Here is a 25207-nt window from a genome sequence, read left to right on the forward strand (position 1 = left end):
TTTGGAGAGAAGATGGCACAACTTAAAGAAGTGTTTTATATTCCAATTATATATGGGGGGGGGAGAGTTGACATGTAAGCTGAATGTGGCCTTTTTTTCTTTTTCTTAGGGGGTAGAGGTCATTGTCCCATTTGCTAGATCTTAGATGTATATTTCAGCTGTTAAATAAAACTGGGCATCTAAAAGCTATTCTTAGATCTCATAATTGCATTTTGAACAATGAGGATTGGTACTTTCTCCTGTTAATGTATAAACAAACAAGCTGTCCCAGCAGAGAAGACTCCTGGATAAGTGTGATTTTTTTTTTTAAAGTGTCTGCCTATCCTGTTTGTAGATAGCTGGAATGTTACAATTCCAGCTACACTGATGTGCAGGAAGTGAGGTTTTTACAGTCCAACATTATTACCAAAGATGGTGAGTTACTTGGTAATGTGAAATCAGTCATGAGACAGGAAGAAGCTTTTTGTAAATGAACAAACTTAAATTGATCAAGATTGAACCAGTTTTCTGTTGCGTTGAATGGTAGCTGCTGTTTCTGCAACAGAATTGTCATTTGTACTAACAGTGAAAGGGTGGAGGGAGCCTCAGTTCTCATGAACCCTAAGTGAAGAAGTCCATAGTTCTCTTTAGCCAAACACACTTCCTTTGTGGTTATTGGGTATTTCTGTGAACACTGCCAGCCAGGCATAGGCTGTATTACATTTCTGTAACTGTATATCTTTCTTTCTGTTGCCACTGTTAAGGCCTGCTCATGAAGCATGGGGCTCCCACAATTTCACTGTGTTGAAATTGTGGTTGCTCATCACCGTTTTTTACCATCAGGCACTTGCTGCAGAAACTAACCTAAGGCCTGATGATATTGAGGTCTGCTGAATTCCCCTTCAGTGGGAGTAGGCCTTTAATGTTTGCGCAGCATAAAAAACACTTTTTGTTTGACACACACCTCTTCTGTGTAGGTAATTTAAAGCTCTTAAGTAAAAATGACTTCTAATGAGAAAAGACCAGCTGGTGTATTCTAACTCCTCTGTAGGGTTTACTTCTCTCCTTGTAACATACTGATTGTTTTGGTAGAAAGACTTACCTGGTCTTAAGTACAGTAGGCTATTTTGTATGCTTCTAATCAGTTGCAAGTCTGACTTCTGTTCCATGAAAGCACTCAAATAGAGTGCAAGCGAATGGAGAATCTTGCACCATGACATTTTGATATGATTAGAAGAATATTAATTGAACTTGTGCGATGCATGAATACATATTGCCCAGTTGTGAGGGTGGTAAAAATCTTGTTTTAGTTTCTAGCTGACAAATTCTGTATCCCCTTCAAGATTAAATAAATTCTTCCATTGGTAGCCATTACTGCTGACCTGCAGCAGTTGTCGCTGAAAATGGCAGTTTTGCGGAAAGTAATTTATCAAGATTCCCATTAGATTATACTTTCACATTAAACCTGAGACTTAGGGGCATTTTTGTGCTCATTTTCCTTGTCGACCAATTCAGTGCAACATCCTTCATTTGGGAGATGTGCAACACTTAGATGTTGAGATGGAGTCCAGGAAAGATGACTAAGGAATGAAAGGGAAGATTGTTCACTGATTTGGGGGAGGAGGGGGAAAATTTTCTTTCTAGCCAGATAAACTACCATAAAAAGTATTTGTGGGCATATAACACTACACTTTAGTTTCCCGTCTCTTTGCTTTTATGCTCAGCTTACTGGCTTCTTGCAATTTAGTGCTACTTAGGCTGTATCTAGCTCCTTTACAAGATAGTGTTCAGCTGACAACCACACTTCCAGTTCTGTGAGATGTTTCAGATGACATCACTCTACAAGTTGGATTGTGAGTTGTCATGCCCTCTTTCCGTAGAAGTAGGAAAGAAATAAGAACTGAATGACATCCCAATGCTGCAAAATAGCTGTTTGGTTCACCTGGAGTCCTGTTGTGTACCCACCTCTTCCTTAACTTCAGTCAGCAGAAAAGAGCTACTTGGGATGTCAATAATAACCTCCATTCTCAGTAACATCAGTGTTTTGGTCCTATCCACACTAGAAGCACAACTGTGCTAAGAACAACTTAGATTTCTATAACACCATATCCCAAAGGATACCTACAACTTTTTAAACACGGTGGTTTGTCTTGAGGATTCTAACCCTGTTTTTCTGCCTGTTGTGGACAGGAAATGCCTCCTTTCAGAATAGTAGGCATACCTCTTTGCCTGTCTAAAAAGTTTTAGGTCTGCAGAGAGTGATAGTATTTGTTTTCCTGGTGAAGAGATGCATTTCATGCAAGAGATTAAGCCAAGTTTGCTTGATTCAGAACCTCTACTCATTTTGTGCCTTAATAGGACACAGGTAAAATACTACATCCCGTACCAACATGGGGTGTAATATCTGTCACCACTTGTCTGGGTAGTGCCTATCACTATAGATACACAGTACCTGAGAGGTGGGGTGCACACCATTTTGTTCTAATGAGCAGGATGGCATGCTTCCGTGGGCAAACACTTTAGAGAAATGTATCGCCTCCCCAGTGACTTCGTGCATAGGCCCCAATCATAGCATGATTGCATCCTAGTCAGACTCCTTCTAGTGTCCCAGAGAGCAAAGTTTTCCTTGATACTCTCTCATGAATCTGGCCTTCCTTCAAGAAGTGATCAAGTAGTTCCGGCGAGCCCCTGCTTTAGTCTGAAAACCCCCGAGAGCACAAGTGAGGAACCCATTAGTTGTCCATCTTAAACTCTCTGGAAGATCTCCTATTCTTGTGCAGATCCACTGGTCAGACCAAGAGTGGGAGTGCGGGTGTAGACAAGGCACTGTCTCTTCTACCACACTGCTTGGAGGAGGTCTGAATGACATGATCATAACACCAAGGCCCTATTCACTCTCATGCTTTACAAAAAAGTTTAGGTCTCTGGCTGCAATAGTGTTCAATCAGTGGGGATAAAACGCAACTGTCCCTCCCCTTTCAGGCCATGTAGTATTCTATTTAGTGGTATCTTGGTCGTAGAAATCTCTGAAAGGGCAAACTTTATGCTGCTTAGCTTCTCCTTCACTGTCTCTCAAATTCAAACTACTGAGGTTTATGGATTACATAGAAATCTTTGTTCTCAATTTTTTTTCTTTTTCCAAAAGAGCGGTTGAAGACATTATCAGCACCTCTTCTGATCTGTTCCCCACCCCTAGCCCCTGGAGAACTCAAGTACTGGAACACAAGCTTTAGCTAGCAGAGTCTGAGCATGATAGAGAGAACATGCTTGTTGAGAAGATGCACTGGCCTAAAGTGTGAGCAAACATGATCTGTTATATTTAGAGATACTCCAAAGATTGGGAATTGTGGATAGCTTTTTAGAACTATAATGCTTGGTCCTGGTTCTATGGAGGGAAGAGGATCATCTCTGTGGTGAAAATGGGGAGAGGTTTGAAGAGCTGAAGCTGCCTTGAGCTGATAAACACTGCAGGCAGTGGTTGCAGATGTCCAGTTTTGGAGAACTGAGAGGAAATTAAGCAAAAGCTTTGCAGTGTGGGATAGAAAAAAGTTACAAAATGCTGCTTAATGTCTACAGTTGTGAGAAGAATGAGGTACTTCTACACTGAAAAACACAAAACCCTACTGCAGCAAGTCTCGGGGCTAGTCTACACTAGACACGCTACATTGATGCAGCGGCACCGCTGCATTGCGTCTGGTGAAGACATTCTAAGCTCTCCTGTTGGCATAATAAATTCACCTGCGCAAGCGGCCGATGTAGCACTGTCCACGCTGGCGCTTAGGTTGATGTAACTTGTATTACTCGGGGGGGACAACTTCTTCACACCTCTGAGCAACATAAGTTATACCGAAGTAAGTTGTAGTGTAAACCTAGCCTCAGAGGCCAGATCAGTTAACTCAGGCTTGTGCTATGGGGCTATGTAGATGTTTCTGCTTAGGTTGGGCCCTGGACTCTGAGACCCAGCCTCCATGCCAGATTTCAAAGCCCACAGTCCAGCCTGAGCAGGAAAGTCTGCACTGCTATCGTTGGCCCCGTAGCGAAAACCTGAATCAGAGGACCCGGGCTCCGAGACTCTCAGCTGTGGGGTTTTTTTGCCGTGTATACATATATGGAGTACTTTTTAATCTGAATCAAATTAGACAATCTGGGGAGAGGAGCGAACAAGATACACCCTTCTTTTAAAGTAAAGCTTGGCTGTGTTTTCTGGCAGCAGAAGCTTGGGAATGAGGTTGCTTCTGTCTAAACAAATGTGTGGGCTCTGGTGACATGAGATCATAATATCAGACTTATAATTATTGATCATGACATGCTATAGATACCAAATCACAAGATTAATGGTAGATTCTATCTTGCTAACACTTTCTTTAGGTCACTGGGTTTAGTGGCTACATACCTGCAGCTATTAGGCATGACCTCAATGCCTAATATTGATTATCAAAGGCCCCATTCTGGACTGTAGCCTCAACTTGGTGGTGTACACATGGCTCTGCCCCAAAAAGCCTGGTTTCTCATGATTTCTTCTCATCTTGCTGCATGAATGACAGCTGGGTATACTTATGTAAAAAGGATGCTGCCAAAACAGGCTGTGATCTGCTTCCCAACCAAGTGTGTGGGATTTTACTCAAAGCTGTCTCTCCTTACTGGACTGCCAGATTGGAACCATGGGAAGAAACATTTTTCACTCCAGTTGTATTGCAACTGTGAGGTTGTCATTCTTTTAAGTGTGTGTACATGTATATAATTTTTTGATGAATGAGTCATTAAAACATTCCCCAACCATCAGGTGAGGTTTCTTCCATCTGTTGTGCACTGCTGCTGTTGCTGTGGGCATTCTGGGAAATAGTTGTTTTGTTATCGTTATTAGAGAGCTGAGTTGTATGGCATGACCTGCCTACGCAGACAAAACACGTTGACCAACGGAGATATTGAATGGGTTGGGATATGTGTGGATAAGAAAGCTATTTAATGCCACAACTGTAAATTTGTGAAGTACAAGTGTGTGAGGGAGGTCTCAATCTGGGCAATGATACAGACTCCATGATTTGAATGGACTGGAAACTTTTTTGTTTTAAACTAGCCCATGTTAATTGTCTCCAACTATTATAGGTGGTAAATGTGGGCACTGAGAATTGCTGTTAAATTAACCAAGGAGCTGCTATGCATTTCTAACTCTCTGAATTTTTACAACATGAAGATACTGTATTTGACTCTCTTCCCTCTCCCAAACTCTTCCCCTCTACTCTTCCAGTCCCCGTCTTTCCCACAGGCTCCTTGGATCCAGTATCGTTGATGGCAGAACTGCAGGTTCCTCCACAGTGGAGTACCCCAGCGATGACCATTATGCAACTTCTCCTGCATCCACTCATCAGTTTAAGGTTGCCCCGCACTCCTCCTTTGGTTTGTCTGAGTATCCCTCCCCTGTGTGTTATGGGAGCTCTGCCATGAGTTCCATTTTGAAGTCCAACCCTTTCGTATAACTCATTGCCAATTAGATGCAAAAAATTTGTACTTGTGCGTTATTTCTTGACTCTGACATAAAATAGATCTACATACAGAGCTAGGTCAGGGTTTCTCTGTTCTCAGTATTTCCTCATCCAGAATTGCAATACAGAGGTTTTTTCTTGGGGACTTTTAAGTACATACAGTGCTGATTAAATGTGCTGTACAAATGCAGAACGTTAAAGGTGTTGGTTAAAAGCTGCACTTAACTTGCAAAGTCTGTCTTGAAAGATCTTGCTTCTTTCTGTCCTTAGTATTTGATATTAGCTACTGGAATTCAATGGACATACTTAGCTTATAATGATCTCCATATTGCTTCTAAAATGACCGTCAAGTTATTGGGCTGAAATTAATGGTAAGTATTTTTTTTTCTAAGCCTCACTAATGGAGAAATGTTCACTGCTTTCTAATATTTCAAAGAGCTTCACTCTTGTATTTAAACATTGCCTTGCAGTGTTAGCAATAGAAATATTGTGCTAATATACAAGAATAAGGAAAAGAAACTGATAACCCTGTACTCACAAGCCGAGAAGTGTATGAAAAGTAAGATTTAAAAATATCTAAATTCTAAATATATCAAGTAGTGCTTGTAATAAAGGTAAAAGGACTAATTAACTTCCCATGCCGAAAGCGCCGCAATTGAGAAGATATTGTGAAGTACAGGAAACCAGTGTTGGATTTTAGATACAGCATTGTAATAGGTGAAATGTGGTAAACAAGTTACCAGTCCTTCTAAAAAGCTGAATCTAGAGCAGGTGCAAGGCAGGAAAACAATATGAAGCTAGAAAACAAGTACATCATTGTCATAACTAGAATGACTCATGGAATAAGTAGTTCAAATAGCTTTTGAAAGAAAGGGATGGAATCTGGTGAACACTAGTTGAGAGGCTGTTAGAGGCATTGGATGAGGGGAGAAGCCGTCGAGCTAGGAAGACAAAGAAGGCAAGACAGTGGCCCAAAGCATGGGTGGAGCAAGAGTGGTGAATGTTTGGTGACACGTATGAAGAAGAGGGCTTAACATACAACAAGAAATGCAAACAGGTTTTTATCTAAGTTTTTCTCACTCTGCCAAACAACGGTTAATGTTAAATATGTCGGGATTTTATTGAATAATGGAATTTCCCTACTAAACCACTGTCTAAACTTGCTTGAATCACAGTTGAGCTTCCTCTTTCAGTAAGGGCAATGTGCATGGTGTTTTCTCTTTAAATTGCCCTGTGTAATAGCTGCTTGTGATGAAGAGAGAACTAACCTATGGTTCCCTAAGAACAGTCTTTAAATGCTACTTGTTTGCATGATGAGGCACTGGATAAGCCCTGCAGAGTTTTCTCCTGTGTGTTAAGACTTGCGTCAGCAGACCTTTACACAGAACTAAATAGCAGATGCAGTGATCTGCACTGCCTGCCTACAATTACAGCTGCCTGCAGTGAGAGTTAACATTCTCTTTTGAATTCTTACAACATGTTATGCTTGAAACTGGTGAAGAGTTCTTGGATTAATTTAAACCCATAACATCTACAAAGTGGAAAGAGGATATCTGATCTTGATGTGTATAGGGTACATACTGGTGTATTCAGTAAGTCTCCCTGCATGACATTTTTGTAATGTACTTCTGCCTTTGAAATTGCAGCATCTTAAACAGAAAAATCAAGAATGTGTTTTCCTCTTTTATGCTTCTGCTGCTTCTACGATCACAGTAAGTGGTAGGGTTAGAAATGGGAAGAAAAATAGCAAATCCAGTCATGGTAAACTTTAAAATTAGGTAAACTCTGCAGTTCTATGGTGGCCTACTGAGCATTTTTTGCAACAGAATGAAATAGGTCTAATAGTGGTTTAGGTACAGCAATACAACTCGTGTGAACACACTGTCCTCTTCCAGATGAAGCTAAATCTGATCAAGATCATTCTGTAGGAAAAGGGTTCTTAGAATCCTTTTTCAACAGCATTTACTATTCTAACAACTGCCACTGTACGCTAAAGAGACTTGTCAGTATTGGTGGGGACACAACTATAACGACAGGTCTGCTTTACTCTTGTGTTTGAACAGCCAGCAGCAAATATGGGTCCAAGAGAATGTTGGAATGGCTGTCATTGTAGTTGCCAGGGTATGGAAAGATCAGCATTCGAGGGGAAACTATTTTGGAAATAGCTGTGCATGGTGAGAGGAATGTTTGAGATAGCAGCAGCAGCAGCAGCAGCAGCAGCGGCATTATTCAGAAATGAGGTGTGGAGACCTGGGAGCCTGGAACATCTCTGTGCTGCATACAGGTGCATTAATTATGCAAATCTAGGGGAGAAGAAATAGAGGCAGGTGTGAGAAAATGCACTGAGCAGTGGATATCTAGAGAGAAACATGCTGCCTTCTAATCTTATCTCTGTCTCTAACTTTGACTTTGGGCAAGTCACTGAGACTGTTTTTTCCATCTGTAAAATGGGGGATGTTGATAGCTAAAGTAATCGTCATACAACGTTTAATTACGATATAAATCCAGTGATGCTCAGTTTTACAAAGGACCGAGTGCCCAGTTTTTGTAAAAATACACTACTCTGCTTGGTTTCAGGAAACTTGCACTGCAATTTAAGTACAAATAGTGGTTGGTTACTGTAGTAACAAACAAATTAGTTGAGATGTCAGACTGTGGTTTTGGTTTTGTGAAGGTGTTGATCTCACCAACATCTTTGCTCTTTAAAGATAATTCATCTTAATACAAGTAGGTTATTGACACTAAAGAGAGAACAAAAACTAACTCCATAACCCTAGTCTGGAAGGGGAGACTGATCAGAAACAGCAGTTATCTCGTATGTCCCTTGAAATTTAGGATGGGGAAAAAAGGGCCTGGAACGAAACTGACCCTGGAACATGCTGTAATATCTTTCTCCCCTCTGATTAGTGACCAAGTCCTATATTTATAGGTGAAACTGGTACCAACCCCTGTTAGTTTCACAGTGCTTTCCATTATACATGTTTTCAGTTGCTGGTAACTTTGCCAAACTTAAACAATTTTGCTGAACTTTCTCAGTAAATGTCTGCCTAAGGCTGACTTTTTTGCTGGGAAATTCTAGCTAAAACATTTGAGCTGTTTCCAAGAACAATATTAGGGAAATACACTTTGCTCATGTTTTTAAAAAAAAAAAAAAAATTAAAATCCACTTTCGTTGAGAAGCTCTAGCAATTTCACGCTTTGAAGCAAGGGTATGAAACTTGACAGGTCCCTGGTGTCTGTGCCTTTTGCTGTCACCTTGAAAACTGCCCGCAGGCTCAGTAGAAACTTGCTAGAGTTTGGCAGGTGAATTCTGATTCTGTTTATACTGAGCAGCTCCTATGCACAGACTGATTGTTCGTGCCTGTCTCCACAGAATAACTGAGAATGCTCCAACCTGGTGCTGCAGAGGCTGAGCTAGACTTGGCTGGCTGTTGCCCTTCCAAGTAGCTAGGGACAGCTGTGGTTCTGGGCACCAGAACTGAGCAGGGAGAGCCTCTCATCTGCTGTCCTTGCTACTCCTGCTTGCACACAGCAGGAGAGGAAGAAACCTGACTTGACTGCAGAGGGGTGAAGAAAGGGGGTGGGGGATCAGAGGAGATGCAGAGCAAGGGGATGGGCAGAAGCTCTGGTGGGGGGACCCAGAGCAGGAACAAGGGGAAGGAACAGGAAGAAGTCTTTGAACAGCCTCAGTGCCCTAAAATCTGAATTCAAACACACACCAACAATGTGGTGTCTTCAGAGCTGGAGTGACTGACGGAAGGGCTGACTTTATTGATGAAGTCCATATAGGAAGGCTGCATTGGATGAGAGTTAAAATCAAAGGAAGAAACTACATTCTTAATACAGCAGAGATCTTTACCAAGAAATATCTGTATTGCAACAGCCCCTTCTTGCTTCTATCCACTTCCAACAGCAAGGAAAAGAACCTGTCTGGCTCAGTTCTGCTAACCACCTCCAAACCCACATGTGACAACTACAGGTGTGTGGGGAGTGCTAGACACCTGTGAGCTGCTGAAAATCTTTCCAGAGAGGTGTACTTCTGAGTGCTTGAATCCCTATATAGTGATGCTAGAGGACTAGTGCATAGCTTCAGTAGATCGCAGTATACAATACCAAATGCACAAATACTTGAGAAGAGCCAGAACTATTGCCACTTAACAAGTAAATGAAGCAGAAGTGTTGAAATATGAGTGCAGCTTAATCCAACTTCTCCACTAATTTAGTCACTTCTTTTGGTCTAAAATTTTTAAAGTCTCTTCTGAGGTGGAAAAAATGCATAACCCCTATCAACTAAATTCTCTAGCGTCGCTAACCCCTGGGTGATTGTCAGCTTCTTACCTGTCTCTTTCAGTTTTGAAACAAGGACAAATTCCACCAGTTACCAAGATTCTCTTTATAAACCATGTCATTGGCTCTATCTGCTTGAGACCTTCAATTATACAAAATCTGATCCGTTATTGGACATGACCATGTGAATGTATCCTGAGGGGGGAGAGTCCGGGCTGTACTAGCAATTGTTTTAGGAAGACAATTACTACTTGGCAGCTCCACTGTCCTGCTAAGATTAAATACATAACGGTGCGATAAAGAATAAGTCAGTGGAGCAGAGTTCTTGTAATATTTCTGATTCTGCAAAAATTGTAGTCGTGGGCTGAGCTCTTCATGACAGAATGTTACCACTATGTCTCACGTTACCAGGGAACGTTACTTTCAACCAACTGTTGTGTTAACGCCAACAAATCTGAACTCCATGGAACTTCTGTGAAGAATTTTCTTTGGTGGAGGGGATGGTAGTGGAGTACCTAGGATGTATGTAATAAACAGCAGAGAACTTCTGATATACCTTAAAATTAGTAGCTGTTCTTCCCAAATCTTGCCCCTTATGTCAACAAGGTGTGAAACATGATAGATGTGCAAACAAGAATCTGGTCTAGAAATGAGACTTGCTTAGTGTTCTTCATGCTGCATAAACAACTAGTCCATAGAAAACCACGTCTCTGAAATGTTACCACTCATCTACACAGTGCAGTAACGCACAGCTCTGTGGTGGGGATTAGTGCACAACATGTTGGTGCACATTCTAACTGGCCTGTATAGATCCCGCTGGCGCATACTATAAATTCCACAGACAAGCCCTGAATCTTGTTCTTATGTTGCCCAACTCTCCCCATTAGCCCTTCTTGACATTAGATCCACCCAGGGAGGATTAAAATCTGATTTAAATCATTGGGTTTCTTAAATCTCATTTTGCATTTGTACTTAGTTTTCTTAAAGAGGTTCATTCTCCTGGGCATAACTATTAAAGTATGTTGATTTGCAACTAAACTTGGTACTTTCTTTACTAACCAGGAAAATACATCTGTGCACTTAAGGAATTTTGTAGTTTAACAAACACAAGTTAAGAAACTGAATAAATGTGTTAAAGTATAGTGAATGACACACTTGTAAATCTAAGCTGTTGTAAGCAAAGGAACTTAGGCATGGCTAAGCACCGCAACACTCAGCATAACATTTTAAGTGTCTAGGAAGTCACTGGGATTCACAAAGTCTGAGTTAGATGCCTAGGCTCCCTACACAATATTTGGGGTGGAACAAAGAGTTCATGCTGCTAGTAAACTAGTCATTCCTCAATTAGTTGGTTTAAGGCAGTGCTCCAAAGTGTTAGCACCTGGAACAACTTTTGATGGTTGAGTAAAATCTCATTGTCTTGTATCATCCTGCTAAGGGTTGGGAGATGCTGTTTGTGCCAGTAGGTAAATTTTGTGACAATTGTGCAGTTTAAAAAATAAAATCCTTTTGAAGTTGACCTGCGAAGGAAGAGAGCTCCTCAACATGGCTTCTTAAAGCCAAGCTTCTAGATGTTTTAGCCAGCTTCCTGAATGGCCCTATTGTTCAGTCTGCAAAGTATCCCTGGCTCACCACATTGTCAACAGGGACTCTTCTGCTTTTTGCTTCCTCATATAACAGCAAGTTCACTTTTTGTGCAAGAGAAGACAGGAGCTGAGATGCATAGTGGCAGGGAACTGGACTAGATGACCTCTTGAGGTCCCTTCCAGTTCTGACTCTACAATATCTGGATTTTAAGTGTCACTACCTCAATTTACCATGGGTCACATCATTCGTCAAACCACCTATCCATAGATGGGGGAGGGACTTGTATAAGTGTGTTTCTTTCAGTTAAGGTAGGGTGACTCCTAAATTCTAATGGGCTTGCATTAAGGACATAGTTTAATCATCTAGTGCCTTTGTGGGAAGCTGGTGAGACTGCATTGACTGTCCTTGTAGAACAGTGACAGATTTCTCAATCCTTGGGCAGAATTGTATAGCATACCAGACTGGTGCAAAGTGAGTGTCTGCATGTGTGAGGTGGGGAAACCAAGAGGAAGCTCCAATCCGTAATATCATGACTTCCCCTGAAGGGAGTGAATTCCAGTCAGTCCTCTTACGCAATATCATTTCCAGAAGAGAAATTATAAGTCAGTGGAAAGTATTGGGGGCTTTTTTAAAAAAAAAACAAAATAAAAAACTTTCTGTTCATCAGTTGGCTGACTGGAAAGCAGGGAAGGGGAATTTATTCTCAGTTCTAGCTCAAGGGAAAGTTTCCCGCTGGCTACCAGTGATGTCTTGTACTAGTTGATGTGGGTGTCGTCTTACTGGGATCTATCCCGCTGCCTGCACAATTTCCCATATAGTCTCTCCCACACATACTGTTGAGCGAGATGCTTGCAGAATGTCTTAGGCCAACACATGCAATAGCATTGGCATGGATCATTCAGTCCTTGCAGCACATTTCCCTCTTACAGCTGGGCTTTTGCTGGAGTAATTGCAGGCAGGGAGCTGGCAAGTTGAACAATTGTGCGCACAGAGATTGTTTCATTAGGAGTTGAATAGCTAAGCTCTCTCCTTCCTGTCCCATGAAAGCATCTATTTTACCTCATCCTCCCTCTCCCCCTCCCCTTCTCTGCAGTCAATTTCTGCTTATTCATAAATGCCTTCAGGGTTATTACAGAGGAAGCTTGCATAAGCAGCTTGAGCCAAAATGCCATGTGCTGAATAGAGGAGGGCAAAAAGTGAATCCCTCTAGGATTTTAAAATGAAAATTCCCTCAAATGGCATTCTCCGTGTGTGTAGCAAATGATAAAAACCAGTAAAATGTGTATGAAACTTAACTAGCTAGGGAGCTTTTAAAGAGGGTTTTTTGTTTTTTTAAGGAGCCTTCTGGAAAAGTGCTACATACAAGCAGTTCACTTGGATAGTGCTTCGGTGTTTTCTTGTGTGTGAAGGAGGGTGTTGGAGTTAGGGTTTTTTAATATAAAACTGGCACAACTCTTAATTTGCAGTCAATATTTATTTTGATGAAGGTTGGGCACTGGCTGATAAGACTAGTAAAGGAACATGGAGCCTTTAACCCTCTAGGTTAAGGCTTCAAATCTATGCCACTAGTAGTAGCTCTTTATCCTATGGGAAACTTGGCCACTCTAGTGGTCCACATGCCCCTTCACACCTAGGACTAATTGGGTTCTGTGGTGCCCTCTTCTGGGATTGCCAAGGACTGAATGAACTATAGAGACCTACAGTTCACTCCTAGAGGTGGCTTTCCATGCAACCCATCCCTGGGTCAAGAATGAGGCCCTCTGGTATTCCCAGCTGTCATGGGAGGGGGCGTAGGCATGATTAAAAGGGTATGGACTGGCTTCCTTTAGCCATCTCGCTCCATTTTGATCCAGTTCCCTTTCCCTAATCAGCATAATGCCAAGTTGCCAATTTCCCCTTAATTCTTTGTCCATCTCCCAACAATTAGCAGCCTCCATTTAGGAGAGTCCAGGGACATGTGTGAGGTCATGCAGGATAGTATTTGGGGAAACCTAGTCAGCATCTGAGTGGAGTATGCCTGGCTCTAACAGGTGCCAAGTCCATCACATCTGTGAACACTAAAGTTACTCAAAACGCTAAATAAAAGTTGATCATGGCACCAGGCTTCCTTGTATAATACTAGATGATAGTGCCGCCAGCTTGTAACTTTGTGCACAAGAGAGCAGGTGCTCATTAAGATCTTAAAAGTTTTACAGCCATCTGGTGGCTGTAATTTTGCCAACCTGCAGGGACCTATGTTTACAATAGTGTTGATCGCTCTGTTTTCTGTCCATCTGAATGATTCATGTGAACCATTTCTTTCAATGTTCTTCAATTATTTGGCAAGTCAAACTTGTTTCTTACTAATTTTGGTTTTTAAAGGGCTTTTGCGATAAATACGCTAGGTCAAATTCTACCTTTAGTGTCTTCTGTAGTTCTGGTGAAAACAATGGGATTCTACAGGTGTAGACAGGATAAAATGTGGCCTCTTACCTAATGCTCCAACTCCTAACTTGGGACTGTCCCCGCAGCTCCCATTGGCCAGGAACGTAACGTAAGTGCTGGAGGGGGGACATGCCACTGCTTCCGGGAGCCACTTGAGGCAAGCGCCACCTGGAGCCTGCCCCAGTCCTGATCCCCCTCTCGTCCTCTGAACCCCTCGTCCTCACCCAAGAGCCTGCACCCCCAGCCAGAGCCCTCACCCCCTCCTGCACCCCAACCCCAATTTTGTGAGCATTCATGGCCCACCATACAATTTCCATACCCAGATGTGGCCCTTAGGCCAAAAAGTTAGGATAGTGGTCGGCAAACTGCACACGGAGCAATTAGTAGGAAGCATTTGGGTGGATAAAGGCTGAAGGAGAGGCATACCACTACTTCAGCAATTTTTGTGGCTACATTGACAAAAGCTTCCAGGGCTGAGATTTTGCATTTTCCCCCAAAAAAGTTGTTTAAGATAGAAGAAGCAAAGCGTTATCCCAAAATAGCATACGTCTTAATTTCGTTGTTCATAACCTATCTAATCCTATGCCTCTTGCATTAAGGTCCCAACTGAAATTGCAGGTCACTAGGATAGTTTTAACTTTGCATCCTCTAGTTTCCTAAAAACTAAATTCTTCTAGGACCTAATTCTGTTCTGTAATATTCTCTGAACCAGTTTATAAAGGCGCTTTTGCAGATCTAATCAAGTTGCATAAACAGCAGCAGCACTCTTGAAATTGGCTAGAAGTACAGAATATAAACAATATTCTCTTGCACCATTTTTTCGGAGCTGGATGTTTCATGTGAACAACTTCCTCTTTTTTTTTTTTTTTTTAAAATCCCATGATTACAAAAATCTGCATGGGGAAGTATGACTTGTTTGTATTTACATTAGTGTGCTAACCTTAGCCCCAAATGTTTGCAAAGCTAAGTATGTCATGGAAATTAGAAACATCAAAACAAAAACCTTTATTACCCTTTAAAGAGTAAGTAGTGACTGTTGCAATTGAAGGATCAGTGAGGATGTGGAGGGCAATATACTTAGTCTTGCATATTCATACTCCATTTTGTTTGAACAGCTGGACTTTGCCCAGCATTTTGTAAAGGGTAGGCTGTTCAGAACAACCTAAACTTGGCCTTGTTGCTAACACAAGGACTCTCCCAAGCAAGAAGTCATGTAATTCCTTCCATGTTCCTTACTACCTGAGAAGGAAGGGTACTGATTGACACTAACTTTAATATCCTTTGGCACTTTATACTTTGCTGTGTGGCTGCTGCTTCAATTGTGCAAGTCTAAGCTGCCCTTTAATTGCTATTGATAGGCTGATGCTTGTGTTCTCCCAATCACTAATGCTTTATTTTTATAGTTACTTTTTCCATTGTACTGAGCCTTGCCTGTGTCAACCCATCACAGCTCTTTAAGCAGACAGTTCCTCCTGCACACTGCAGCCTCTCAGTTTACAGTGTTGCCCTTTCTGCCCAAGGGGAGCAAAATCATCTTCCTTCTCTTTGAAGAGTTAACATTATCTGGATGTAACATCCTCATAGGGCTGGAGGAAAAATGGAATGGATGTTTGATAAAATATTTAGGTATCGTGTGTTTGGGATGTCCGTGTATGCTTGTAACTCCATCACAATAGTATTGGAGCATCAAGGTTCCTAACAATGCATTTGAATCAAAATGTTAGTCTTCGTTCTAAAAAGTAGAACGTCTTTGTAACGTTTCTGCTTTGCTTTTTTGATCTGCATTTTTTTTTCCCCTCTGACATTTCATTTGCTTCTCTTTCTCATCTCATTTCATTGTTAGTTTCTGTGCTCTTAGCAACAAATAGGAGAAACAAGTCTGTTACCTCAGAGGACAGCATCTGCTGCTACCAAGCAAAAATATTGGCAACTAACAGGATTTTTATAGCTTAAGTATTAATTTAGAAAATGTCAATTAGCAGAAAATGCTTCTAAACTTTTAACTCTGTATGTGTTCTGGATTTTTCCTGAGCTTGGAACTCAGAATATGGTGGCAGACGGCTGTCATTTTAATACCCAGTCCTATCTGTTTCTGATCCTACCTCCTAAATGAAACACAAAAAATGAGTGAGGGACATAGATCACTGCTCATGGTACTGCCAACAAGAGCACTCTGTTCTCATCTGGTATAATTGTGTAGAAGGTGAAATGGCCTTAACTAGCTCCATGGGACACAGTAACTAGAGGTTAGTATGGCCCCTGATGTAGTATCTAGTTTATTATTAATCCTTTTAGTCCTATAAACACTAAATATAGCCTAGGGTTTAAGTTTAACTTAAGTATAACCCTGAAAAATTATTGGTAGTTACCTCAGTTGAACAAAGTTAGTCCCTAAATTAGAACTGTCTGAAATGAGACAGAAAAATGAAATCTATAAATGGGACAGTTTTTATTAAATAAGAGGCACTTGTAAATCTGGCAACTGGGCACTGGGATTGCAGTCTTCCTAGTTTTACTGCTGACTACTGTAACACCTTCGGCAAATCACTTACCTGAGTGCCTCTTTCTCTGATACCAGAATACTTACCTACTGCAAAGTGGTTGTGGGCTTTCCTTCCCGAATAATATATCCATCGTGCACTGTAGGTCCTTCTATGCCATTATTGTGTGATGGCTATTGGGTGTCAAAAGCCACTTTGCTTCACATTGAGGGGTTCCTCAGGAGCTACTTTTTGAGTTGGGATGTGAAGTCCAGAAATGGCCTTTTTAAAGAGGCAGTTAAGAGAGCAATGGTATTGTAGACTAGAGATTTCCTACTCATTGTCCTTGGAACTTTGATTAAACCGTATGATGTCAGCTGAAAAATTAGCTTTCCTTTCTTCATATGTGGTTCTCAGACTATTCTCTGTGGGGTAAACTCCTCCATATTGATTGCTGTCAACCAAGCAGGATAACGAACAATCAGTGTGTGGCCATGGGGAGGCCAGAGAATAAGGAAATGCTGCTAACCCTGAAGGCCGACTCTACCTAACAATGGTGAGAAATTCCATCTTCTGAAGGATTTTTCTCCGTGAGTTCCCCTTCCTCTGACAAGCTTCTTCCTGAATCTCCGCTGACCTTTCAGGTCCTGCTTTCTAACCAGGTGCAAGGGAGTTAATTACCCTGTCCCTGAACAGATACCTTGATGGAGTTGAGCCTCTTATCCAAAAGTGTACGCTGCAGTTTTCTAAATGAAGGCGTTCAGTGACTAAAACTGTCTGCTCTTCAGGGCAGGAACTCTGCCTACCTCTGTCTGGAAAATGGCAACCATGTTTTGCACACACCTATAACTTGCATTTTCTCTAAAGCATTGAAAGGGGGCTAGCAGCTGCTGGGGGATAGGGCGTATATGACGTTGTCTAAACTTAAGTTTTGCTACTATGTTGTCACAGTTAAAAGCAGCAAACTCCCCTGGTGTAGGTGCTGTTATGCCCTATATAAAAGTGCTTGTAGTGGTATTTATTCCAGTTTTGGCAAAGCGAAATAAGTGGCTTATACAAGCATAGGTGTTTGTTTAAAAACAAAACAAAAAACTCTCCCCTTTCAGACAGGCCAATAAAACAGTTAGTGTATATGAGGCCTACTTTTTTGTTTTCCTGCAGGGGTGCGGAATGGGAAATCAAACGCTTTATAGTTGTCCAGTGAATGGCTCACTGATCTACTTCTGTATGCTTCATTTAATTCCAAGTGGAAACTACTTTAGAGAGCTCTTCAGAGAGCTGTCATCTGTTAGGTGCTAATCTGGCCACTTTTTAGTGGAAGATACCTTCCATTATATCTAGCATAGCTCTGCTTGGCCAGGGCAAGGAGACATTTTTGCAGACTTTTTCTTTAATGAGCAAGTAAAATACCAGATTTTGTATTGCATCCATCATTTTGATGTAGGGCAGGCCAATAAACTTTGTATGATAGTCCTAAATTTGTTTTCAGCATTGTTGTAGCTTTGTTGGTCCCAGGATATTAGACGCTGTGGGCGAGGGTAATATCTTTTATTGGCCCAACTTCTGTTGGTAAGAGACAAGCTTTTGAGCTATACAGAGCTCTTCAGACCTCAAGCTTGTCTCCTATTCAGCAACAGCAGTTGGTCCGATTAAAAGACAAATCCTAAATTTAGTCTGTTCTAAACATGGAATGTCTTTCCATTCAGAATCCTGATTTTTCAACTGATTTTTTTTAAACTTCCAATTCTTATTTATACATTCTGTCTCAAATAAATCTGATAGATATGAAAACTCTCAGGAGGGAAGGGAGGGTATTGAGTTTGATCCAAGGTGTAGCACTGGTTGTATGCCCGACCTTAACTTTTCTTCAGTTTTGAAGAGCATTAGCGTGACTAGAAGTACCAGAAGGGGAGGAAAAATAAAAGGTTTTAAATAGTAAAGTATCTACATTGGCACACAACTGTACATGCAAGTCTTGAACACTTCTTCTGCTTTCTAAAATTACACAACTTTCCCTTATTGCCTTCTATCTACTCCTGTGTTTCTTGAGCAGGTGTTATTACTAAGTGTATGGGTATCTACTCTAAGTACTCCAATGCATGTCTGTATCAGTTGATCACTTTTTTGGCCTGCCAGCCTTGATATTGTGTGTGAATTTACATTGCATGAGTTACAGTTTGCAAACCAAACTAGCTATAGGCTAGCTAGGCTTTTGTAAATATTCAGCAGGCCTTTGAAACTTGGGTCAAGTCCATCTGTGGATTTTGGAGAACTGGCTGTGCTCAACAAAGGAAGGTTATTTCCAGTTGTTCATGCCTTGAAACTGGCCTGATCACTTCATGCTGGCAGTGATGGTCAGAAACTTCAAATGCTAATCTTTCTGGAGAGGAGTTGGGATGGGAACAGTAGTGTGCCACCTGGTGGCGATGAGTAGTAGTTCACAAAGCTCTGTATTTCACTTGGCAATGTATCTCCATGCTTATTTCACAGAAAGATTAATGTTCTAGTTTACAATGAGTGAAATTCAACTTGTAAAGCTTTCCCTTGTTTTTTCCCAGCATGACCTCCCTTCCTCCAAACCTTGGAGCTCTCCTGTCTGTTGAAAGCTGCATGTTAACCTTGCATCTGAAATCAAAACTGTCTAAAGACTGAAGAGTAAACTGTGTATCGACTTCTCTCTCAGATCACAATCCTAACATTCACTCTGCCGAAGGTGGAGAATCAGTTAGGCTATTGGAATCAGGAGAAAAAATAAACTACTGTTCTGTATTCGTCATCTGCTGTAACCTGAGCAACATGACTATATCTCGTACAATACATTTTGTTTCTTTCCAGGAGTAGAGGAAGACTTGTAGTCATGTTCTTGTCTTCAGGTCAAATAACTCAAACGCTAAGTGCAGCTCATCTTTGAGCAGTGGTGTTTGTCTGGCATAGTCTGATAGCGAAATCTGGCTCTTAGGTAACATTGCCAGTAACATTAACTGTCTTGCTCCATGCCAAACTTGAGATTTTGAAACCACCCTCCAGTACAGGTCTAGTGGCTGGACACTAGCTGCACGATATCAAAAAGGTCACTTAAAAAGAATGGGGATTAAGCGAAAGGATGTTCTTGCTGTGCATCCTCTCTCTGCACCCCGGGATTATTCTGGTTTCACTTTGAGAGCGTTCTGTTTTGTTATACAAATAACCCAGATTGGAGGGGGAAGGAGGAAACATAAAACATTTGTTCCCTAAGTCTTGCACTTGGACCTCTTTTTTTTTTTTTTTTTTTAAGAGAACACACTGCTAGTGTCTAATCCCAATTTCCATTCGAGATGAAAATGCAAAATAATCAATCCACAGTTCACTTGGTGCAGTTTCTCATAAGAGATTGTTCGTGGCCATAGGGATTTATGAACGTGTGCATGACTACCTCTTTTGATGTCCTTTTGCAGGGCCACGATGGGCATCCTGGAATATTGGCGTGTTCATTTGTATTCGCTGTGCTGGGATCCACCGGAATCTAGGAGTTCACATATCCAGGGTGAAATCTGTCAATCTCGACCAGTGGACTCAAGCACAGATACAAGTAAAAATGGAACTGGACTATATAATGTGAACAGAACTGTTGCTCTGGCAGAATAGGATTCAGTAAATCTTAAAATACATGTTAAATTGTCTGAGAGAGTCCAGTGGAAGGAGAGTGAAAGCCTTCTTTAAAATGATCACCAAAGCTTTCCTCCCTATAAAGTTTAAAAAAAACACACAACACTGTGCTGACTGACTAAAATAATGGCCTGTAGGAGAGTGACAGACTTCCCTGAGTTAGAAACAGGCTCTGGTTATATTGATAAAACATTTGTCTGAAACAAGTAACTGCTTAGATAAGTTTCAGAGTAGCAGCCGTGTTAGTCTGTATTCACAAAAAGAAAAGGAGTACTTGTGGCACCTTAGACTAACAAATTTAAATTTGTTAGTCTAGTTAGTCTCTAAGGTGCCACAAGTACTCCTTTTCTTTTTGCTTAGATAAGCATGCACTTGTCTCTGGTTTTAGTTGCTGGATCTGCCTCACCTACTTTGGGCTGTACAAAAGGGAGATCACAAATTAGCCAAGCCTGAAAAGGTGGCTCATTGCCCTAGCACAAATGCACCCCTATGCGCCGGTGTGGTGTTTGAGTTTGGTTAGCCCTGGAGGCTAACAGCTGTTGCAATAGGAATCCTCTGCTCAACCGGCTCTTGTTCTCACTCATAAACTCTAGCATTAGATAATTCTCAAGTCTTATAGCTATTTTTCCTTTAATTGGGATCTCAAAGCTTATTTCTAAGACTTTATAATGCCTTTGCTTGTAAGGCCTCCAACCTAGAAAGACTGTCTTAAGGAAAGACATAAGCACTATATGTATCACATGGCATACAGACAGCTAAAGAGCAGGAGGCAAGATGGGCACAACCCTAATACATGGAAGCGTGTAAATACTGGTGAGGGAGAACTACTTGGGGTGGAACTAGAGCAATGGCATGGGATAAAAAGTGTAGGTTGACTATCGGAAAATGTTACCAGTCAGGCTTTGAGATACAGAATAGTCTCCCAAGGAAAATGGTGAGTCTTGGAGATGAAAGGACCAGTCTTGCACTGCTCAGGGGATACACTGTCTGACTTGATGGAGTTTTCTCTTCTGTATGTTCTGAGTATGAAATTCCCCCAAGGATGAAAACATCCCTCATGCACCTTCTGTGCAAGGAAGCTTTAAATCCACAGGGTCTTCTGGCTGCTCAAAAGTTTAAGGCTCAGTTTATTCCAGTTAAGTGATGTTGAGCTCTCTCAATATTTGGGTTTTCAGTCTGCTGCAAAGGCACGGAACAGGCTTCAAAGCTCTGTCTAAAAATACTTCTGCTAGTTTAACAGAGGAGCTTAAGACTCTTGGAGGGCGGCCTTGCACCATAGGTCTGTATGACAGAACTTTCGTATGCTGAAACAAATGGCTTACAATCTCTTTTGAATTGCAGTGTATGCAGGAGATGGGAAACAGAAAGGCGAATCGTCTCTATGAAGCCTACCTGCCAGAGAGCTTCAGACGGCCTCAGACAGACCAGCATCCTTTCTTTCCTTGCTACTTGGGAATATAGGAGACTTAAAAACATAAAAAGCTTCTCTACAAAGAGGGCAACTGCTCATCTTTGTGCCTGAGTGTCAGCCCTGAAAACAAGTTCCTAGCTAGGCACCCTCTGTGCAATGCTTCAGATTTGGTACATTACTGTCTTCAATGGAAGAGCTCTGAGTGATCCTTGCTAAGCTCTGTAGAGTGTAACAGACTGGTTTTACTTAATTCTTATAACTTGAAGCTCTTGCATGGCATATGCCTTGTCAGTTCGCTAACAAACTGAAAGGTTGACTTTCAAAAGCACCAAGCACTCTGAGATCCCACTGAAGCTGGTGGGAGCTGCACGTGTTTGGTGTCTTTTGAAAATGTCTGAACATTTTAAGTTTAGAGAAGGTCTTCTAGGCTGCAGGGGCATAGCGCTGAAAATAGAGCGAGAAGCAGGATTGTTGCTCAATGGCCCGTTTGTAATATAAAAGATACCCTAGGAGCCTGTCTGCAGTGTTTTGTCTATACAGCAACTAGATACCTGCCTGTGCCAGCCGATTTGGGCTCATAGGGCTCAGGCTGTTTCATTGCTGTGTTGACTTTCAGGCTGGAGCCTGGGCTCTGGGACTCTCCCACCTTGCAGGGTCCTAGAGCCCAGGCTCCAACCCGAGCCTGGAAGTCTACATTGCAGTGAAACAGCCTGCAGCCTAAGCCGTGCAAGCCCGAGTTAGCTCTGAGTTTTTTTGTTGTGTAGACAGACCTTCAGACACATGGGATCCCGTATCTCAGAATGATTTGTGCCAGCTTTGACACTAATTTAAAGGAACAAAAATTAAAATTACTGTTGCAAGAGAACTTCCTAAAACTGCCATTATTTTGTGGTCACAAAGTGTTTTGTAGAACTATTTAACATGCGTCTACATAGACAGCTTCAGCTTTTGAGTCATTCATCCTTAACCAGCCTCTTGCAGAGCCGTGGAGGGCTTTATCAGAGACAAATATGAAAAGAAGAAATACATGGATCGAAGTCTTGACATCAGTGCTCTTAGGGTTAGTCTCTAATTCCTAAGAACTTGTGTAGAAGACCAATCATAAGCTTGTAAACACGGACCTGATATCTGTCTTATCCTGAATTTACTTGTTGTTATAAAATTGTCTCCAAAACCATCAACTGACAAATGTATAGGACTGGCCGTCTTGATTTATTCCTCAACCTGCAGCTGAGTAAATTGTAATTTCAATAGGGTCACAGACTTTTTGGAAGTATTTCTCTCATTGGGAACTATTAACTATTTGGAACTCTACTCATTCTCCAAAAGCAGGGACTATCTCATGGCCATTCTGCGGTTGTATCCTCTGTTACAGCTCTAAATTACCATATGTACACATAGTGTAAAACCAGTTTTGCCATTAACCAAGGCACTGGGGAAAATTGGTTGCTGGCTAAGGGGAGGTGTTTATAAGCCAAAGTAGTTATCTAACTAGCCTCTACTTTTCATGTTGGTAAAAGGTGCAGTTCATTACAAACTTGCTTGGAAAAACTCTATTTCTATTTTTATTTTAACTTCCCCATTACTATGGCCTGAGCTTTGACCCTCACTTCTGTTTGATTCTTTGTACAGAAAGAAAAAGATGACAAATGGAAAAGGAATACTGAGTCAGCGTCAGAGAAGAAACTGGAACCTGTTATCTTTGAGAAAGTGAAAATGGTGAGGCAAAAAGTATGGTCATGGGTCAATTGTAAAGGTCTATCTGGAAAGATACAGGTGTTTTTCAAGTGTAGTAGAGATGGTACAGCTTACTATGGAAACATGAGATTTTTCTGGTCTCTTCCTATTAAGAAGTTAATACACTGAATCACGCTGGTGCTCTGTGTATTCCAGTGTCTTGTCTATAACAGGCCAATGCCAGTTGCTTAGAGGGGTTCATTCTCCCCCCCCCCCCCACAATTTACAGAGCTTTCAATCCCAGTTGCCATTTCTATGTTCTCCAACCCTGGGATGCTGTTTGTCTCCTCTCTCCCATTCCTGTCTTGTCATGGTTTATCTATTGACTATAGCCCTGTGTTGATGCCTTCAAACCCTAGTTTAACAATAAGAAATTAGTCTTTTTGTAAAAAGAAAAGGAGTACTTGTGGCACCTTAGAGACTAACAAATTTATTAGAGCATAAGCTTTCGTGAGCTACAGCTCACTTCATCGGATGCATTTGGTGGAAAAAACAGAGGAGAGATTTATATACACACACACACAGAGAACATGAAACAATGGGTTTATCATACACACTGTAAGGAGAGTCCACACAAAGATGGACTACAAGCCGTCAGGAACAGTATCCCCGATACTGTCACGGCTAACCTGGTGGCAGAACTTTGTGACTTTGTCCTGACCCATAACTATTTCACATTTGGTGACAATGTATACCTTCAAATCAGCGGCACTGCGATGGGTACCCGCATGGCCCCACAGTATGCCAACATTTTTATGGCTGACTTAGAACAACGCTTCCTCAGCTCTCGTTCCCTAATGCCCCTACTCTACTTGCGCTACATTGATGACATCTTCATCATCTGGACCCATGGAAAAGAAGCTCTTGAGGAATTCCACCATGATTTCAACAATTTCCATCCCACCATCAACCTCAGCCTGGACCAGTCCACACAAGAGATCCACTTCCTGGACACTACGGTGCTAATAAGCGATGGTCACATAAACACCACCCTATATCGGAAACCTACTGACCGCTATTCCTACCTACATGCCTCTAGCTTTCATCCAGATCATACCACTCGATCCATTGTCTACAGCCAAGCGCTACGATATAACCGCATTTGCTCCAACCCCTCAGACAGAGACAAACACCTACAAGATCTCTATCATGCATTCCTACAACTACAGTACCCACCTGCTGAAGTGAAGAAACAGATTGACAGAGCCAGAAGAGTACCCAGAAGTCACCTACTACAGGACAGGCCCAACAAAGAAAACAACAGAACGCCACTAGCCATCACCTTCAGCCCCCAACTAAAACCCCTCCAACGCATCATCAAGGATCTACAACCTATCCTGAAGGACGAGCCATCGCTCTCTCAGATCTTGGGAGACAGACCAGTCCTTGCTTACAGACAGCCCCCCAATCTGAAGCAAATACTCACCAGCAACCACACACCACACAACAGAACCACTAACCCAGGAACCTATCCTTGCAACAAAGCCCGTTGCCAACTCTGTCCACATATCTATTCAGGGGATACCATCATGGGGCCTAATCACATCAGCCACACTATCAGAGGCTCGTTCACCTGCGCATCTACCAATGTGATATATGCCATCATGTGCCAGCAATGCCCCTCTGCCATGTACATTGGCCAAACTGGACAGTCTCTACGTAAAAGAATGAATGGACACAAATCAGACGTCAAGAATTATAACATTCAAAAACCAGTTGGAGAACACTTCAATCTCTCTGGTCACTCGATCACAGACCTAAGAGTGGCTATCCTTCAACAAAAAAGCTTCAAAAACAGACTCCAACGAGAGACTGCAGAATTGGAATTAATTTGCAAACTGGATACAATTAACTTAGGCTTGAATAGAGACTGGGAATGGATGAGTCATTACACAAAGTAAAACTATTTCCCCATGGTATTTCTCCCTCCCACCCCACCCCCCACTGTTCCTCTGATATTCTTGTTAACTGCTGGAATTAGCCTACCTGCTTGTCACCATGAAAGGTTTTCCTCCTTCCCCCCCTGCTGTTGGTGATGGCTTATCTTAAGTGATCACTCTCCTTACAGTGTGTATGATAAACCCATTGTTTCATGTTCTCTGTGTGTGTGTGTATATAAATCTCTCCTCTGTTTTTTCCACCAAATGCATCCGATGAAGTGAGCTGTAGCTCAC

At 41.8% G+C, this 25207-nt stretch overlaps 1 protein-coding gene across 3 annotated transcripts in view; it reads left to right on the forward strand.

Annotated features, from left to right (window-relative positions):
* Positions 1 to 25207, forward strand: part of SMAP2 (small ArfGAP2) — a 35492-nt gene that overhangs the window by 3089 nt on the left and 7196 nt on the right. The window contains exons 2-6 of one of the 3 annotated variants that reach the window (XM_038377515.2): positions 5228 to 5354; positions 19675 to 19808; positions 21227 to 21312; positions 22278 to 22356; positions 22929 to 23015. In XM_038377515.2, coding sequence (XP_038233443.1) covers positions 21230 to 21312; positions 22278 to 22356; positions 22929 to 23015 — 249 coding nt within the window. In that variant the 5' untranslated portion in view covers positions 5228 to 5354; positions 19675 to 19808; positions 21227 to 21229. Of the gene's footprint in view, positions 1 to 5227; positions 5355 to 6762; positions 6905 to 19674; positions 19809 to 21226; positions 21313 to 22277; positions 22357 to 22928; positions 23016 to 25207 lie in introns of those variants that run through there. The other 2 variants (XM_043505926.1, XM_038377514.2) reach the window with 2 other exon arrangements.

This window comes from Dermochelys coriacea, chromosome 19 (assembly GCF_009764565.3).
Source record: "Dermochelys coriacea isolate rDerCor1 chromosome 19, rDerCor1.pri.v4, whole genome shotgun sequence".
Taxonomy (NCBI): domain Eukaryota; kingdom Metazoa; phylum Chordata; order Testudines; family Dermochelyidae; genus Dermochelys; species Dermochelys coriacea.